The 16,308-nt window shown below is 45.8% G+C and overlaps 1 protein-coding gene across 2 annotated transcripts in view; it reads right to left on the bottom strand.

Moving 5' to 3' along the window:
- SORD (sorbitol dehydrogenase) overlaps positions 1–16,308 on the bottom strand; it is a 62,310-nt gene that overhangs the window by 30,279 nt on the left and 15,723 nt on the right. For both annotated transcript variants that reach the window (XM_038750231.1, XM_038750232.1), the window contains exons 3-5: positions 14,104–14,268; positions 3,808–3,967; positions 2,017–2,135 (exon numbers count right to left, since the gene is read on the bottom strand). In XM_038750231.1, coding sequence (XP_038606159.1) covers positions 2,017–2,135; positions 3,808–3,967; positions 14,104–14,268 — 444 coding nt within the window. The remainder of the gene's footprint in view (positions 1–2,016; positions 2,136–3,807; positions 3,968–14,103; positions 14,269–16,308) is intronic.

Below are 16,308 nucleotides of genomic sequence, written 5' to 3'. Positions count from 1 at the left end.
TCCTCCACTTTGCTGTGTGACTCTGGGGAAGAGGTTTCACTTCTCTGTGCCTCAGCTCCCTTACCTGCAAAATGGGCATTAAGACTGTGAGCCCCATGTGGGACAGGGACTATGACTCACTTTCATTCATCCATTCAATCGTATTTATTGAGCGCTTGCTGTGTGCAGAGCACTGTACTAAGCGCTTGGGAAGTCCAAGTTGGCAACATATAGAGATGGTCCCTACCCAACAGTGGGCTCACAGTCTAGAAGTGGGAGACAGAGAACAAAACAAAACATATTAACGAAATAAAATAAATACAATAAATATGTACAAATAAAATAAAGAGTAATAAATACGTACAAACATATATACATATATACAGGTGCTGTGGGGAGGGGAAGGAGGTAAGGTGGGGGAGGAGGGGGAGAGGAAGGAGGGGGCTCAGTCTGGGAAGACCTCCTGGAGGAGGCCTTGATTATATTGATTATCACTTGATCACTTGACTATCATCTTGATCACTTGATTATCTTGTAACTATCCCAGAGCTTAGTACAATGCCTGGCAAAGAGTAAGTGCTTTAACAAATACCATTTAAAAAATTAAAAGCACTTTCCCAGTAGTGGATGTAACAATATAGACATTTATATTGAAAAAATGTCAGTCACGGTGGCTTTTTTGTACCATGTCTTGATCCTCATTGAACTGGTTACTATTACCTGCTTTTCCCATACCATATCATCACAGATCACACTGTGACCAGTAATGACTGAATTTCTGAAAATCATAAATCAGTCCACTACTATTTCATCAATGAAAAAAAAAATAATAATAATGGCATTTATTAAGCTCTTACTATGTGCAAAGCACCGTCTTAAGCACTGAGGAGGTTACAAGGTGATCAGGTTGCCCCACGGGGGGCTCACAGTCTTCTGCCCCATTTTACAGATGAGGTAACTGAGGCCCAGAGAAGTTAAGTGACTTGCCCAAAGTCACACAGCCAATTGGTGGAGCCGGGATTTGAACCCATGACCTCTGACTCCAAAGCCCGTGCTCTTTCCACTGAGCCATGCTGCTTCTCTAATACCATTCAAGCCAAGGGCTAGGGCCAGGGACTAGAACTGAAGGGTTAGGGATGGTGTCAATGATTTATATTTTCATTTTCTGAACTGTCAATGGCTAAATGTTAGTTAGTACTCCTACCTACAGGGAGCTTACAGTCTAGAGTGGGAGATAGATATTGAAATAAATTGCGGAGACGCAGATAAGCACTGTGGAACTGAGCGGGGGGGTGAGGATGTCAAATTCTTAAAGGTACAAATCCAAGCTCAAGGTTGACACAGAAGGGAGAAGGAGTAGGAGAAATGAGGGCACAGGCAGAGGATGTGATTTTAATTACGACGTTGAAGGTGGGAGAGTGGTGGTCTGTTGGATACGAAGGGGAAGGGAGTTCCAAGCCAGTGGGAGGAGGAGGGAAAGGGGCTGGCGGCAAGATAGACAAGTTCAAAATACAGTGCGAGTAGACTGGCTTTAAAGGAGTGAAGTGTGCGACCTGAGTTGTAATATGAAGTCAGGGAAGTAAGGTAGGAGGGAGAAAGCTAATTCAGTGCTTCGAGGGAGTTTCTGTTTGATGCGGAAGTGGATGGGCAACCCCTTGGAGGTTCTTGAGGAGTGGGGAGATGGGGACTGAATTTTTTTTTTTAAGAAAAATGATTAAGGCAGCAGAGTAAAATACGGTCTGGAGTTGGGAGGAAAAGGAATCAGCGAAGAGGCTCATATAATACGCAAAGTGGGATATGAGAAGCATAAAAGCAGTTTGGATTGAGAGGAAAGGGCAGATTTTAGTGATATTGTGAAGGCAAAACCAACTGGATTTGGAGACAGTTGAATATGTGGGTAGAGAGAGATGGGTTAAGGTTATGTGGTTGTGAGACAGGGATCATAGTGGTGCTGTCCGTAGCGTTGGGGAAGTCAGGAGGAGGACAGGATTTGGGTGGGAAGATGAGGAGCTCTGATTGCTGTTAGACAGCCCTTACCTGCTCCACACACTAAAACCTTGCTTCCCAAAGTGACTCCAGCCCTCCGGCAGGCATGAATCCCCACAGACAGAGGCTCAATTAGAGCCCCCTCTTCAAAGGTGACATTGTCAGGTAGCCTGTGGGTACAAGACACACACACATTCAATGTTCAAGACTGGAACCCCCTTCCTTCCACATACAAGCCCTCCCAGAAGCACACTAGAAATGCTCTCTTCCCCTCCTGAATACATCCAGCAGGGCATTTCAAAGATTAACATGACGAAAGGTCAGCAAGAGGCTCGTTTCACACTCCCCTACTTCTGCTTTAGAAAAATGCTTCTGATTTCTTGGACTCAGCAAAATAATAATGACCCAATTTCCTGTATTCTTCAGCCCACTACACGGCAACCAGCAGGTACTCGATAACAACCGTTGCTTCAGAAATCCTGACAGTTTCAAGTTTGCAGGCTGCACCCAGTTTATAGCCTGTGGGTGATTTCTCACTAGTGTGTTCCTCTTCTACTTGGGAAGTCGGGTGAGAAGTTGATTATTTCTTGGTCCAGTGCCCCAGATACTGGAGCTCGAAAATGAGCGCTGGCAGCGGGGCCTGTCCTCCCCATTTTTCATTCTCATTTCTTCCTGACCTTCCTGTCTGGTTACTAGTTATGGATTTCCACTCCTGGTCATTTACTTAATCACCATCATCATCTTCAAACAACAAATATTTGAGTGCCCAAGAGCTTCACAGAAATGGGCACTGAACTTCCTGAAATCTTCTAAAGGGGAATTATATCCCAGCACAGGAAGTTTCCGTACTCCACACGGCCTTGTGATTACCATTCCTTGATTGTTGTCTCACCTGCCTACCCTCCACTCCTATTCTCCAAGATCCCAAATACAATTGCTTCTCATCCTTCCCTCCTGAAGACGCCGGTAAACCTGGCCCCCATTTTGTCACGTCTTCCCTGATGAAGCCCTCTTTTCCCTAGCTCACTCTCCCTTCTGTATCATCTATGCACTTGAATATGCGACCTCTGGACATTTGATATCTGCCCCCCACCCCCCCAGCCCCACAGCACTTATGTACAAATATTTAAATTATATACTTATTTATTCATATTAATGTCTATCTCCCCCTCTAGACTGTAAACTCGTTGTAAGCAGGGAATGTGTCTGCCGATTCTGTTGTATTGGACTTTCCCAAGCACTTAGTACAGGAGCCTTGGGCTGATGGCAGGCTTGCCTGCTAGCTTCCCTAACTTGGCAGCCCAACTCCGCCTGAATCGGAATGGGTCAAGACTTCTGCTAAAGGGAGAGCCCATCTTTCAACACACACTTCCCTTTCAGCTTTTGTGGACTTAGCTGGAGTGGGGTCTGAAGGAAACGTGCATGCATCCTCCAAGAGGCCTTCCCCAACTAAACCCTCATTTTCTCTTCCTTCGGCATCATGCTTGCACTTGGATTTGCCCCCTTTATTCACCCCTCCTTCAGCCCCAGAGGACATAAGTCCATATCCGTAATTTATTTATATTTATGTCTGTAGCCCTCTCTAGACTCTAAGCTCACTGTGGGCAGGGAATGGGTCTACCAACCCTGTTTTATTGCCCTCTCCCAGGCACCTAGTCCAGTGTTCTGCAATAAATACGATCGACTGATACACCAGGGCCTTTCCTCAACCACAGAATATACAACAAGGCCTCCTTCGATCTGCTCCAACCCAATGATCTGCACTTCCCCTACCTGCCTCCTCTTTCCCCTGTAGCTCCCACGTGCTCACAAGAGGCCTGACTGAACTACGAGGAAACAAACCTGTAACAGAAATCAGCATTGTGCTTGTAAAATCTGCAGAGGTTCCCGTCGTCAGGCGGGGTAGCACAAAAGAAGATGGTGGGAGACAGGTTATATCTCCCTGTTTTGCAGAATTCATCAATTTCCCGGGGAGCCCCAGGTTCGATGGCAACTCGGTCACCTAGGGAAGGAAAGCGAAGACGACATTTAAACATAGAGGCCACGGGAGCTCCTGAGGAAGAGAGCCGTTAATAACAATAATGATCATTATAATAAAGATTGTGTTACTCGCTAAGCGTTTACCATGTCCTCTATCATCATCATCAATCGTATTTATTGAGCGCTTACTGTATGCAGAGCACTGTACTAAGCGCTTGGGAAGTACAAGTTGGCAACATATAGAGACAGTCCCTGCCCAACAGTGGGCTCACACTCTAAAAGGGGGAGACAGAGAACAAAACCAAACATACTAACAAAATAAAATAAATAGAATAGAGATGTACAAGTAAAATAAATAAATAAATAGAGTAACAAATATGTAAAAACATATATACAGGTGCCGTGGGGAAGGGAAGGAGGTAAGATGGGGGGGATGGAGAGGGGGACGAGCGGGAGAGGGAGGAAGGGGCTCAGTCTGGGAAGTCCTGCTGGAGGAGGTGAGCTCTCAGCAGGGCCTTGAAGGGAGGAAGAGAGCTAGCTTGGCGGATGGGCAGAGGGGAGGGCATTCCAGGCCCGGGGGATGACGTGGGCCGGGGGTCGATGGCGGGACAGGCGAGAACGAGGTACGGTGAGGAGATTAGCGGTGGAGGAGCGGAGGGTGTGGGCTGGGCTGGAGAAGGAGAGAAGGGAGGTGAGGTAGGAGGGGGCGAGGGGATGGACAGCCTGGAAGCCCAGGGTGAGGAGTTTCTGCCTGATGCGCAGATTGATTGGTAGCCACTGGAGATTTTTGAGGAGGGGAGTAACATGCCCAGAGCATTTCTGGACAAAGACTATAAGCTCCTCGTGGGCAACATCTAGAGACGGTCCCTACCCAACAGTGGGCTCACAGTTTAGAAGGGTGAGACAGATAACAAAACAAAACATATTAACAAAATGAAATGAATAGATATGTACAAGTAAAATACAAGTGAAATAAGTAACTTGGCAACATATAGAGACGGTCCCTACCCAACAGTGGGCTCACAGTTTAGAAGGGTGAGACAGATAACAAAACAAAACATATTAACAAAATGAAATGAATAGATATGTACAAGTAAAATACAAGTAAAATAAGTAACTTGGCAACATATAGAGACGGCCCCTACCCAACAGCGGGCTCACAATTTAGAAGGGGGAGACAAACAAAACAAAACATATTAACAAAATAAAATAAATATGTACAATAAAATAAATATGTACAAATAAAATAAAGATAGAGTAATTCATTCAATAGTATTTATTGAGCGCTTACTGTGTGCAGAGCACTGTACTAAGCACCCCTGTTGCTTTCCCTTAAATTCTTGATCAACGTATCTATTAAGAATTCGAGGGCAGAACCCTAACCCTCCTACATTGTTTTTACGCTCTGAAGTGCTCAGTACAATACTCAGCACCCAGTCAGCACTCAATAATAATACTACTACTACTAATAATAATAATAATGGTATTTGTTAAGCGCTTACTATGTGCAAAGCACTGTTCTAAGCACTGGGGAGGTTACAAGGTGATCAGGTTGTCCCATGGTGGGGGGGCTCACAGTTTCAATCCCCATTTTACAGATGAGGTAACTGAGGCACAGAGAAGTGACTCGCCCAAAGTCACACAGCCGACAGTTGGCGGAGCCGGGATTTGAACCCATGACGTCAATACCAATGATGATGACGATCTGTCCTGAAAATAAAGGAGGAAACTTTCTCCTTTGGTAAGTTCTTTGGACGATCAAGATGACAGTGATATAATGATATCTGACAAGCATTTACTTTGTACCAAGCGCTGAACTAAGCACAGGGGTGGATAAAAAATAATCATGTCAGACACAGTCCCTGTCCCAGAGGGGGTTCACCGTCCCATTTCTTATTGTTGAAAAAAAACTCCCTTGGGCAGGACAGGATTAAAATTTGCAATTATATCTAAAAGAAGTGGCTCTAGATCCACTCGCTATTACGACCATAACCCACGCTTCTTGGCGACAGGAAGCAAAAAAGTGGCCACAGTGTGCGTGTGTAGAGTGTGTGACATATTTAGGTGTGCGTGGCCGGGTCACAGACAGCATTGATTAATTAGTTTCCTCCTGATAAGCCACTCCATCCAGAAAGACACAGAATCAGGGCAGATTAACGGGTTCGTTTACACAAAGTAAGTAGGCTCTAATAATAATAATGTTGGTATTTATTAAGCGCTTCCTACATGCAAAGCACTGTTCTAAGCACTGGGGTAGATCCAAGGTAATCAAGTTGTCCCACATGGGGCTCACAGTCTTCATCCCCATTTTCCAGATGAGGTCACTGAGGCCCAGAGAAGTGAGGTGACTTGCCCAAAGTCACCCAGCTGACAAGTGGCGGAGCCGGGATTTGAACCCATGACCTCGGACTCCAAAGCCCGGGCTTTTTCCACCGAGCCACGCTGCTTCTCTGGGAACCAGGACTTTTGCTGGATACTTTTCTTGGGCGTGGGAAGGATGGGACTTGAATATGAGCAGGGCGACGCAAAGATCAAGCCACCAAACTAATGATGGGAAAGAAAGCTGTATAATAATAATAATAATGATGATGGCATTTATTAAGCGCTTACTATGTGCAAAGCACTGTTCTAAGCGCTGGGGAGGATACAAGGTGATCAGGTTGTCGCACAGGGGGCTCACAGTCAATCAATCAATTGTATTTATTGATCAATCAATCGTATTTACTGAGCGCTTACTGTGTGCAGAGCACTGTACTAAGCGCTTGGGAAGTCCAAGTTGGCAACATATAGAGACAGTCCCTACCCAACAGTGGGCTCACAGTCTAAAATAATAATAATAATGATGGCATTTATTAAGCGCTTGCTATGTGCAAAGCACTGTTCTAAGCGCTGGGGAGGATACAAGGTGATCAGGTTGTCCCACAGGGGGCTCACAGTCATAATCCCCATTTTACAGATGAGGTAACTGAGGCACAGAGAAGTTAAGTCTTCTAGTCTTCACGACTGTGAGCCCACTGTTGGGTAGGGACCATCTCTCTATGTTGCCAACTTGTACTTCCCAAGCGCTTAGTACAGTGCTCTGCGCACAGTAAGCACTCAATAAATACGACTGAATGAATGAATTGAATGAAAGTGACTTGCCCAAAGTCGCACAGCGGACAAGTGGCGGAGCCGGGATTTGAACCCATGCCCTCTGACTCCAAAGTCCGGGCTTTTTCCACTGAGCCACGCTGCTTCCCTGTACGCTGGTAACGTGGTCTAGTGGATACAGAGCACAAGTTCAGAAGACAGAAGGATCTGGGTTCTAATCCCGCCTGCTGTGTGACTTTGGGCACCCGGGTAACTTCTCTGTGCCTCAACTAGCTCATCTGTAGACTGGGGATTAGGACTGTGATCCCCATGTGGGACACGGACTGTGTCCAACCTGCCGCAGTGCTTAATACAGTGCCTGGCACCTAGTAAGCGCCTAGGCCTCACAGTCTTAATCCCCATTTTTCAGAAACAAATATCACCGAAAAAAGTCCCATGGAGGAAAGGGAGCCTTTGGGGATTCCCAGGCCTCGCAGCACTTATCAATCAATCAATCGTATTTATTGAGCGCTTACTGTGTGCAGAGCACTGTACTAAGCGCTTGGGAAGTCCAAGTTGGCAACATATAGAGATAGTCCCTACCCAACGGTGGGCTCACAGTCTAAAAGATATATAGATATACATAGGTATATATAGAGCTAGTTTATAGATATATAAACTTATATACATATTCCTCTTCTCTGCCCCTTCCCCTACCTGTAATTTATCATTTGTCTAAATGTATCTTTTAGACAGTGAGCCCACTGTTGGGTAGGGACTGTCTCTATATGTTGCCAACTTGGACTTCCCAAGCGCTTAGTACAGTGCTCTGCACACAGTAAGCGCTCAATAAATACGACTGATTGATTGATTTGTCTCCCGTACTAGATTGTAAGTCCCTTGAAGGAAGGGATTGTGTTTATTGTACTTCCCAAGCGCTTAGTCCAGTGCTCTGCACACAGTAGGCGCTCAATAAATACAATTGAATGAATGAATGAAATTGTATTGTACTCTCCCAAGCACTCACTGTAGACTAGAGAAGCAGCGTGGCTCAAGTGGAAAGAGCCCGGGCTTTGGAGTCAGAGGTCATGGGTTCGAATCCTGGCTCCGCCACATGTCTGCTGTGTGACTTCGGGCAAGTCACTTCACTTCTCTGGGCCTCAGTTCCCTCATCTGTCAAATGGGGATGAAGACTGTGAGCCCCCCGTGGGACAACCTGATCACCTTGTAACAGCCCCAGCGCTTAGAACAGTGCTTTGCACATAGTAAGCGCTTAATAAATGCTATTATTATTATTATTATTATTATTACTATACGCTACTTGTGGGCAGGAATCGTGTCTGCCAACTCTACCGCTTTCCCAAGCTCTTAGCACAGTGCTCTGCACGCAGTAAACACTCACACTGATTGCTCGGCCCACCGTCGGCGCTCAATAAATATCACCATTTGATTGACAGACGTGGACCACTAATCCCATCACAGACCCTTTCCTCACCACTGTCTCATCCCACCGCTTCCCGCCCCGCTCCCTCCCAGTCCTCTCCAATTGCTCTCCCACTCCCCTAAAATTGATTATGCTACGTTTAGGGAGAACGAGGAATCTAATAATAATAATAATAATAATAATAATAATAATGGCATTTATTAAGCGCTTACTACGTGCAAAGCACTGTTTTAAGCACTGGGGAGGTAACAAAGTGATCAGGTTGTCCCATGGGGGCTCACAGTCGTAATCCCCATTTTACAGATGAGGCAACTGAGGCACAGAGAAGTTAAGTCACACGGCTGACAACTGGCGGAGCTGGGAGAACACTGTTGTTTTCAATCTTTATAAAGAATATAACGTTTTCCTCAGTTCAAAGGCGACACTGATAATAATAATAGTATGTTAGGTGCTCACTACATGCCAGGCACTGTATTAAGTGCTGGAGTGGACACAAGCAAATCGGGTTGGACACAATCCCTGTCCCACGTGAGGCTCACCGTCTTAATCCCCAATTTTTTCGGATGAGGTAACGGAGGCCCAGAGAATAATAATAATAATAATAACGGCATTTATTAAGCGCTTACTATGTGCAAAGCACTGTTCTAAGCGCTGGGGAGGTTACAAGGCGATCAGGTTGTCCCCCGGGGGGCTCACAGTCTTCATCCCCATTTTCCAGATGAGGGAACGGAGGCACAGAGACCCCAAGGCCCTACAGCAGACAAGTGGAGAAGCAGCGTGGCTCAGTGGAAAGAGCCCGGGCTTTGGAGTCGGAGGCCATGGGTTCGAATCCCGGCTCTGCCAACTGTCAGCTGTGTGACTTTGGGCAAGTCACTTCACTTCTCTGGGCCTCAGTTACCTCATCTGTAAAACGGGGATGAAGACTGTGAGCCCCCCGCGGGACAACCTGATCACCTTGTCACCTCCCCAGTGCTTAGAAAAGTGCTTTGCACATAGTAAGCGCTTAATAAATGCCATGATTATTATTATTATTATTATTATTCTCTGGGCCTCCGTTACCTCATCTGAAAAAATTGGGGATTAAGACGGTGAACCTCACGTGGGACAGGGATTGTGTCCAACCCGATTTGCTTGTGTCCACTTCAGTGCCATCATTATTATAAGTGGAGGAGCCGGGATTTGAACCCATGACCTTCGGATTCCCAGGCCCCTGCGCTATCCGCTCGACCACTGACTGGGACGCTGCCGAAGGCAGGTGTCACTGGGCAGATTGCGTCCCCCTTTTCCGGCCCCTTGCCATCTGTCTGTTGACTAACATAGGAGGAACTCAAGAAGGTGGCCTCAACATGGGGAACCGGAATTGAATCCGGAGCCGGCGGGGGGGAAAAAATGGTTCTCCCCCGGAGAAAACAAACAAGTCATGTTTCTAGCTTGTTCACAGATAAGACGGGACATTAGAGATAAGGCCAGATTTTACATAATATTATAGGAGACACGTATCGGATAAGGAAGACTAAGCACCTCGAGGAAACAAGTGTCAATTAGGCTGGCTCCCAGCCCAATCAGGAGCCACGCCTGCACAAAACAATCTCGGCAAAAACGGACTCTCAGCGACCTCAAATATACAGAGTTCGGCTAATCTTTGTAAACTGCCCCCAGAAATACCTACGATTGATGGCTTGACTCATTTTCAGGCTTGCCTTCACCCCTGACAAACATTTGGCTAGGGCGATTTTGCTGCCAAAGGGCTCCCATTGTGGCCTAGACGGACCTCAAACCAGTTTCTCGTTCCTTGATTTTCCCATCCCATTCCTCCAATTTCTTGCATTCCGCAGACTGCCCGGGATCACGTTTCCTATGCAGTCAGCTCCAAGTTCAGGTGACCCAACGGGACAGTCTCGTTCTCCCCGGTGTCCCTCTCCCTGTTCATTCATTCATTCAATCGTATTTATTGAGCGCTTACTGTGCGCACAGCACTGGACTATCAATCAATCAATCAATCGTATTTATTGAGCGCTTACTATGTGCAGAGCACTGTACTAAGCGCTTGGGAAGTACAAATCGGCGACATATAGACATATATGTCAGCGCTTAGAACAGTGCTTTGCACATAGTAAGCGCTTAATAAATGCCATTATTATTATTATTATATAGATTTTAGACTGTGAGCCCACTGTTGGGTAGGGACTGTCTCTAGATGTTGCCAATTTGTACTTCCCAAGCGCTTAGTACAGTGCTCTGCACATAGTAAGCGCTCAATAAATACGATTGATGATGATGATGATGATATAGATACAGTCCCTACCCGACAACGGGCTCCCAGTCTAGAAGGGGGAGACAGACAACAAAACAAAACATGTGGCCCGGTGTCAAGTCGTCCCTGGTCCGAATTGTGGCTCTACCCACCACACCAAGGACCATCGGTCACACTCAGTCATTCAATCGTATTTACTGAGCGCTTACTGTGTGCAGAGCACTATACTAAGCGCTTGGGAAGTCCAAGTTGGCAACAGATAGAGGCGGTCCCTACCCAACAGCGGGCTCACAGTCTAGAAGGGGGAGACCGACAACAAAACAAAACATATTAACATCTGGGAGGGTCAGTGGAGCAGCCCCCTCCTTGGACTGTGTGTAGGTGGGGTTTTATTCACGATGTGCATATAGCTATAATTCTATTTATTCTGACGGTTTTGACACCTGTCCACCTATTTGTTGTCTGTCTCCCCCTTCTAGACTGTGAGCCCGTTGTTGGGTAGGGACCGTCTCTATCATCATCAATCGTATTTATTGAGCGCTTACTATGTGCAGAGCACTGTACTAAGCGCTTGGGAAGTACAAATTGGCAACACATAGAGACAGTCCCTACCCAACAGTGGGCTCACAGTCTAAAAGTCTCTATATGTTGCCGACTTGTACTTGCCAAGCGCTTAGTACAGTGCCCTGCGCACAGTAAGCTCTCAATAAACACGATTGATTGCCAAGCGCTTAGTACAGTGCTCTGCGCACAGTAAGCGCTCAGTAAATACGACTGATTGAATGAATGAAAGAATAGGAAGTCCCACCACGGTGTCATTAGCTGGGGCGCCCTGTAAGATCTCTCCCTACCCAAAAGATCAACCAGTGGTACTTATTCCTCAATCATCAATCGTATTTATTGAGCGCTTACTCTGTGCAGAGCACTGTACTAAGCGCTTGGCCTACTTATTAAATGCTCACTGAGTGCAGAGCACTGTACTGAGTGTTTAGGAAAGTACAACACAGTAGAGTCAGCAGACGAGATCCCAGCCTACCAGGAGCTTCCCAAGGTAACGGCTGGAATTACCTGGCAGAGGAAGCGGTCCTCTACACTGCAAGCTCGTTTTTGGCAAGGAATGTGACTGTTTATTGTTCGTATTATACTCTCCCAAGCGCTAGTATGGTGCTGTCTACACAGTAGGCCCTCGATAAATACAACTGACAATGAAAGGCGAGAGTTATAGGAACCACTTCTTTTTCAGGTGTAGATTACGTGATACCCCAAACAGGGTTTTACTGCAAACTGCGGCGGCGAAAAATACTCACTGCAGCAGTCTGCCTCATTATCAGAAACTAACCGTCTCTATACGTTGCCAACTTGTACTTCCCAAGCGCTTAGCACAGTGCTCTGCACACAGCGCTCAATAAATGCGATTGAATGAATAAACAAATGAGGTCTGACACTTCAGAAAGTACTTTGGCCTAATGGATACAATACAGGTCTGAGAGTCAGAAGGTTCTGGGTTCCAACAGATTCGCTTGTATCATCATCATCGATCGTATTTATTGAGCGCTTACTATGTGCAGAGCACTGTACTAAGCGCTTGGGAAGTACAAATTGGCAACATATAGAGACAGTCCCTACCCAACAGTGGGCTCACAGTCTAAAAGACTTGTATCCATTCCAGGGCTTAGTACAGTGCCTGGCACATAGTAAATGCTTAACAAATACCGCAATTATCACGACTATTATTACTCTAAACCCTTCTCTGTCACTTATCCAGTCGCAGGAGAAGCAGCGTGGCTCAGTGGAAAGAGCATGGGCTTTGGAGTCAGAGGTCGTGGGTTCAAATCCTGGCTCCCCCAGTTGTCAGCTGTGTGACTTTGGGCAAGTCACTTAACTTCTCTGTGCCTCAGTTCCCTCATCTGGAAAAATGGGGATTAAGACTGTGAGCCCCATGTGGGACAACCTGATCACCCTGTATCCCCCCAGCGCTTAGAACAGTGCTTTGCACATAGTAAGCGCTTAGCAAATACCATCATTAGTATTATTATTATTATGATCTTGGGCAAGTCACTTAATCCCCAAAGCCTCTGGGGATTCCCAGGCCCCACAGCACTTATATACGTATTCCTCTTCTCTGTCCCTTCCCCTAGCTGTAATTTATTTTATCATTTGTCTCCTATACTAGATTGCAAGTTCCATAATAATAATAATGATAATAATGATGATGGCATTTAGTAGGCGCTTACTATGTGCAAAGCACTGCTCATTCATTCAATCGTATTTATTTATTGAGCGCTTACTGTGTGCAGAGCACTGTACTAAGCGCTTGGGAAGTACAAGTTGGCAACATAAGCGCTGGGGAGGTTACAAGGTGATCAGGTTGTCCCACGGCGGGGCTCACAGCCTTAATCCCCATTTTACGTTGCCAACTTGTCCTTCCCAAGCGCTTAGTACAGTGCTCTGCACACAGTAAGCGCTCAATAAATGCGACTGAATGAATGAATTTTACAGATGAGGTAACTGAGGCCCCGAGAAGTGACTTGCCCAAAGTCACACAGCTGACAACTGCCGGAGATAGGATTTGAACCCGTGACCTCTGACTCCAAAGCCCGGGCTCTTTCCACTGAGCCACGCACACAGCAAGTGCTTAACGTTCATATTGATGTTGGTTTCCCCACTCTAGACCGTAAATTCATCAGGGGCAGGGAACATGTCGGCTAATTCTGTTATATTGTACTCTCCCAAATCATCACCATCATCAATCGTATTTATTGAGCGCTTACTATGTGCAGAGCACTGTACTAAGCGCTTGGGAAGTACAAGTTGGCAACATAAATGCTCAGTACAGTGCTCTGCATGTAGTAAGCACTCAATAAACACAACTGATTGATTAACAGATACCTTAATAACACCAATGCTAATTATTAAGCCCATTTGGTACCAATGATACCAATTGCCGGAGATGGGATTTGAACCCATGACCTCGGACTCCAAAGCCCGGGCTCTTTCCACTGAGCCACGCGCGCAGCAAGTGCTTAACATTCATATTGATGCTGGTTTCCCCACTCTAGACCGTAAATTCATCAGGGGCAGGGAACATGTCGGCTAATTCTGTTATATTGTACTCTCCCAAATCATCATCATCAGCAATCATATTTATTGAGCGCTTACTATGTGCAGAGCACTGTACTAAGCAGTTGGGAAATGCAAGTTGGCAACATAAATGCTCAGTACAGTGCTCTGCATGTAGTAAACACTCAATAAACACAACCGATTGATTAACAGATACAATAATAACACCGATGCTAATTATTAAGCACCAATGCTACCAATCTGGTTCAAAGCATCCAATGGACCGGGCCCTGCTCCGTTCAGGGAGGGACTGCGGCAGGGGCCCGCTGACCTGGTTTGAGATGCTTCACTAACGATCCCACTTTAAAGACTGTTCCCGACGCTTCGTGGCCCAACACCATCGGTTTCTTGACGACAAAATCCGCAATCCGGCCGTGCTGCCAGTAGTGTACGTCGGAGCCGCATATGCCAACCGAGTGCATCTTCAGCAGCACCTCTGACGGGAGCGGAGAAATGACAGAAGGGAAAGGTTAGAACGTGACTTACTTCTCACTCTGCCCTTTGGGACTCCTAATTTTGGCAAAAGAGGACACTAATTAGGCGATCGTGCATGCTGATGGAGTACTTTCCCCCTTGCAAAGCACTGTACTAAGTGGCAGGGACTGTACTAAGCTCTGGGGTCGACACAAGATAATCAGGTTGGAAGCAGTCCCTGCCCCTTGTAGGGCTCACAGTTTTAATCCCCATTTTGCAGGTGAGGGAACTGAAACACAGGAAAGTTAAGTGACTCGCCCAGCGTCACAAAGCAGACAAGGAGAGTCAGTAGACACGATCCCTGTCCACAAAGAGCTTTTAGTCTAGAGGGGAGATGGACATTAAAATAAATTACATATTGGGGATATTAATTACACATTGGGAGCCCCTTCCTTCCTCTCCCCCTCGTCCCCCTCTCCATCCCCCCCATCTTACCTCCTTCCCTTCCCCACAGCACCTGTATATATGTATATATGTTTGTACATATTTATTACTCTATTTATTTATTTATTTTACTTGTACATATCTATTCGTTTTATTTTATTTTGTTAGTATGTTTGGTTTTGTTCTGTCTCCCCCCTTTTAGACTGTGAGCCCACTGTTGGGTAGGGACTGTCTCTATATATTGCCAATTTGTACTTCCCAAGCGCTTAGTACAGTGCTCTGCACATAGCGCTCAATAAATATGATTGATGATGATGATATTATTTATTTATTTATATTTATTACTCTATTTTCCTTGTACATATCTATTCTATTTATTTTGTTAATATGTTTTGTTTTGTTCTCTGTTTCCCCCTTCTAGACTGTGAGCCCGCTGTTGGGTAGGGACCGTCTCTATATGTTGCCAACTTGGACTTCCCAAGTGCTTAGTCAAGTGCTCTGCACACAGTAAGCGCTCAATAAATACAATTGATTAACTGATTGATTGCTCCTCCCTCATCAAAACTTCTAGACTGTGAACCCACTGTTGGGTAGGGACCGTCTCTGTATGTTGCCAACTTGGACTTCCCAAACACTTAGTACCGTGCTCTGCACACAGTAAGCGCTCAATAAATACAATTGATTGACTGATTGATTGCTCCTCCCCCATCAAAACTTCTAGACTGTGAACCCACTGTTGGGTAGGGACCGTCTCTGTATGTTGCCAACTTGGACTTCCCAAGCGCTTAGTCCAGTGCTCTGCACACAGTAAGCGCTCAATAAATACGATTGATTGATTGATTGATATGGGTAAAAGAGCTGTGGAAGAAAGCCAGAAAGATGGAGCCACCATCTTGACTGCTCTGTCACTTGGAGTTAGTTAAGAAGGACGTAAGCGCCTCTTCTGCCAAATTTCACTTTACTATCACTACTTCCTTCTAACTTGGGAAAATTATGCCCCGGAGCCAGCCGGTGGAAAGTCTGTCAAAGACATAATTATCGCATGAAAAGCATTTCGGGAAACTCCCCAAGTGTATAAAATACTGCTCAGCCCTCCATTTTCTGATCAAAACACCTCGCCCCTTAGATGGAGATGAGGGGAGCATTCTTGATCCATCAATCAATAGCACTTAGTGAGTGCCTTCTGGGGGCAATCAATCAATCAATCAATCGTATTTATTGAGCGCTTACTGTGTGCAGAGCACTGTACTAAGCGCTTGGGAAGTACAAGTTGGCAACATTTAGAGACAGTCCCTACCCAACAGTGGGCTCACAGTCTTAAGTGTTTGGGAGAATATAAGAGTTAGGAGACAGAATCCCATTCCTGCCCTTAAAGAGACTAAAATGGCTCCCGATTTTGGAGGTGAAGATTAAGAACTGTCAGTGTATGTTGGAATCAAAGGGAATAAGGCAACTCTCATGCCTTTATTTCTTCAAGTTCTGCTCCAAAAGGCTGACTGGTGGCAAAAAGAGGATTTTGACACAGTAAGCGCTCAAGAAATACGACTGAATGAATGAATGGATGGGTGGATGGATGGATAGAATCAGGGCTGGACTATTCCAGGAGTACCTGGAAATA

This window comes from Tachyglossus aculeatus, chromosome 8 (genome assembly GCF_015852505.1).
Source record: "Tachyglossus aculeatus isolate mTacAcu1 chromosome 8, mTacAcu1.pri, whole genome shotgun sequence".
Taxonomy (NCBI): domain Eukaryota; kingdom Metazoa; phylum Chordata; class Mammalia; order Monotremata; family Tachyglossidae; genus Tachyglossus; species Tachyglossus aculeatus.
This window is presented reverse-complemented; position numbering and strand designations above follow the sequence as displayed.